The sequence below is a fragment of the Triticum aestivum genome, chromosome 7A (genome assembly GCF_018294505.1).
Source record: "Triticum aestivum cultivar Chinese Spring chromosome 7A, IWGSC CS RefSeq v2.1, whole genome shotgun sequence".
NCBI lineage: Eukaryota > Viridiplantae > Streptophyta > Magnoliopsida > Poales > Poaceae > Triticum > Triticum aestivum.
This window is the reverse complement of record NC_057812.1, coordinates 685,170,989-685,174,213: the sequence shown is the minus strand read 5'-3', so window position 1 is coordinate 685,174,213 and position 3,225 is coordinate 685,170,989. Positions and strand designations below refer to the sequence as shown.

Genomic DNA, 3,225 nt, shown 5'->3' with positions numbered 1-3,225 from the left:
ACAATTCAATTGTCTTGTCACCAACGAGCCAAACCGTACCTATTTGGGTTGCCCTGGTTGGAGAGCCTTTGCAACTGCTTACAAGATGGAAGCTGGGGAGAGAGCCACGTTCTACCTCGACTATGATCATGGCAAGATCATGGTCTACTACAGGCCTGCTGGCAGCCACGATGGTTCAGTTACTCCAGACTATGACCCTGAGTCCGCCCACCGAAAAGTCTAGTTAGCTAGTTGGCATGCATGGAAGATCTCATGTTATTACCACCTCTATTTATTTGAACTTGTACATTCATTTGTTATTTTGCCTACTTTGTTTAACTATATCAATAAGTGCATGGTTGAACTTAAATGTTGTTATTGGGTCTATTTAGTACTATTTAATGTTGATTTAATTATTGTCATGTGCGGCGTTAAAATATGTGTCAAATATTGTGTGTATGAGTTAGGCTACAATTAGACTTGTAATTAGCGAAGGGATAGGTGTTTGAGTGGAACAAGTGTAATCCGGGCATATTATATAAGGGCACCGCGGGGTAGCCAAATAGATTAGACATAAGCTGATAGGCTAAACAGGGATCACGAGAGGGACTATCCGGACGTCCGTGACAGGGGTAGCCAAACCCGCCGCGGTGGGTGGTGGGAGACCTGTTTGATGGCTTTGGCGAGCTTATCATCAGTTGTACTATGTGATTCAGTATATCAGGAGGAGCGCCTGTAATTATGCCTCGGGATGTATCCATGTTGACGAACCTCGTTAACAAATCTCAGTGTTGTACTTGTGCTTGTGTGATTACTTGTCCTACACGTGTCTCAGACTATTCTATTAGACTATTCTATTAGGAATGATACTTCCACATGTCCCTACATGTTATCTCCCTTTTTGCAAAAAAAAAACATGTCCCTACATGATTAGGAGAAATCATATCTCTCATTTCTCCTATGTTAAAATTATAAATTTTGAGTGGGGAGCACAACAGAGTTTGTCTGGTGCTGTCGTCACAGGGATCAGTCTGAATTTCTGAATGACAAAACTTGCAAATTATTGTCGTATTAATTATTAAGTACCAAAAATCTGAAAAATAGTAATCTTATGGTAGAACATCTACCATGATTGAGCTAATCCATAAATTTGATTGCTGATCAGTGTTTAATTACAGAGTTTTCAACGATGATGATAATGTACTACTAGTAGTAGCTAGGAGGAGGAGGAGCAGCAGCAGTAGATCACAGCACAAGCAGATACTATTGTATACTGGCTGTAATTAGTGCATCTTTTCTTGCTATTATGACTGCTGCTCACGGCCGGCTTGGGTACGTCAGATTGCAAATCAAAGGTTCAGAGGAAGCGACAGTACGTACGCGCCAGTTATTTTTCAAGTGCTGCAGAGGTTACTTGATTGATAAACCTCTGCCTTAATCATAGGGACTAATTATATCGATTCAACCACAACCGTGGAATGCACTGCACCGATCAACGTCGCGGTGATTATTCCGCCTGATGTTTCCGTTAATTAGTTTCTCTCGAGCATCTCGCAGAACCTCTTGAACGACTCGAGCTTCTGCAGCTTCATCTGGTCGTGGAACCTCCTGATGAACACGTCGGCGACGTGGTCTATCTCGTCCTCCAGCCTGAACTCCGCGCCGCCCCGCTCCGCCGCGCCGCGGGCCAGATCGATCACCGACCCGCCCACCGGCGCGCTCGCCAGCTGCAGCTGCTTCGCCACGCCCTCGTCGCCCTCCTCTTTCTGCTCCTCGCCGCCGCCGACCAGCGGCGAGTCGCTGCCGCCGTCCCGGCCCATGGCGAAGCTCGGCAGGCTGTTGAGCAGCACGGCGGCCCTCCTCCCCTGATCCGCGACGAAGCTCGGCAGCTTCTCCAGCACGGCGACCGTCCTGCCGCCGCCGCTCGCCGCAACAAGGTGCTGGCCACTGCCGCTGCCGCCCCCCACGATCGCGTGGATCTTGCTGTTGATGGCGTTCCTCAGGAGCTGCTTGTTGCGGAGGATGCCGAAGAAGACGAACCGCGTCCGCGCGGCGCTCGTCCTGGCGCGCGTCGCCGCAGACCTCTCCCTCACCGCCGCCACGATGGCCGAGAACAGCTGCTTCAGGAACCTGGACGCCTTCTTCATCTTGAAGATCGATCCCCAAATGGATGACGGCAGACGAAACTCGGTCAAGAACTCAAGATGAATCTAGCTAGGTAATGGAGTTGCTTGCGATTGTTGCTAATGGCGGCTGTGTGTGTGAGCTGTGTGTTTTGGCATGGAGTTTGGTTCCTAGGGCTCCATGGGTATATATAGGGGGTGGTGAGCTCAGCTGCTAATGAGTTATCACTAAGGTGATTACATTAATACATTATCTATGTTGAAGGCTGCTTCCAGGAAGCTTCAGCATCACATGCACGGCATGAGCGTTAGCTAAGAATTATCACAAGCACCGAAGAAACATAAGCAAATGAGTGAGGCTGGGCACGTAGCGGAAAGGTAACCAGTAACAACAAAGGCTGGTGATTAAAGCCAAAGTGGTAGCAAAAAAGATGATGGACATCATGCACAGGCATAGAAAAGCAACAGAAACACCAATGGATGTCTTGTGTCGTGCATGGTCCCGAGTGTAGGTTGCATGCCTCCAAGCTACATACTGTACATCTTGCTCATGCGCCACAGTTGTAGTCCATGAGAGAGTTGGGTTTGCTTCTTTTGAGGTTATGCTAAGACAATTATTTGCTTCTGGCGTTGCAACTTGCCAACTGTGTGCCAGATTTGAGGTTGCCCCCTTCCCTTTGATTGGCATTGTAGATTCGACATATGCCTCTGTTATCCAAAGACCGGATATCTTGAAACAGACTTTCGCCTCTCTTTATAGATAAAGACGGGGATATACAGATATTAATTCTTATCATTCTGGCGTCCTAATTGAATGATTGTGAGTTGCATCGTCAGCAGATGTGCTTATTCGGCAGCACGGATCATGCAGATGGCTTCAGTCCATAATTATCTTTTGCGTTATTTGCTACTCCCTTTATCCCAAAATAAGTGTCTTAGTACTCAACTTTATACTAAGACACTTATTTTGGGATGGAGGGAGTAATAGCCTAAATTTGTGTCGTGTAGTACTCCCTCTGAAAACTAATATAAGACATTTTAGATTACTATTTTAGTGATCTAAAATATCTTATATTAGTTAACAGAGGTAGTAGTAATTTACATGCATGCATATTTTCTACCT

General features: G+C 46.6%; 1 protein-coding gene across 1 annotated transcript; it reads right to left on the bottom strand.

Moving 5' to 3' along the window:
- Positions 1–1,240: 1,240 nt before the first annotated feature.
- Positions 1,241–2,352, bottom strand: LOC123154753 (uncharacterized). Its single transcript, XM_044573396.1, has one exon. It carries the CDS (start codon positions 2,124–2,126, stop codon positions 1,512–1,514), a length of 615 nt encoding a protein of 204 aa, XP_044429331.1. The 5' UTR covers positions 2,127–2,352; the 3' UTR covers positions 1,241–1,511.
- Between the last annotated feature and the right edge of the window lie 873 nt (positions 2,353–3,225).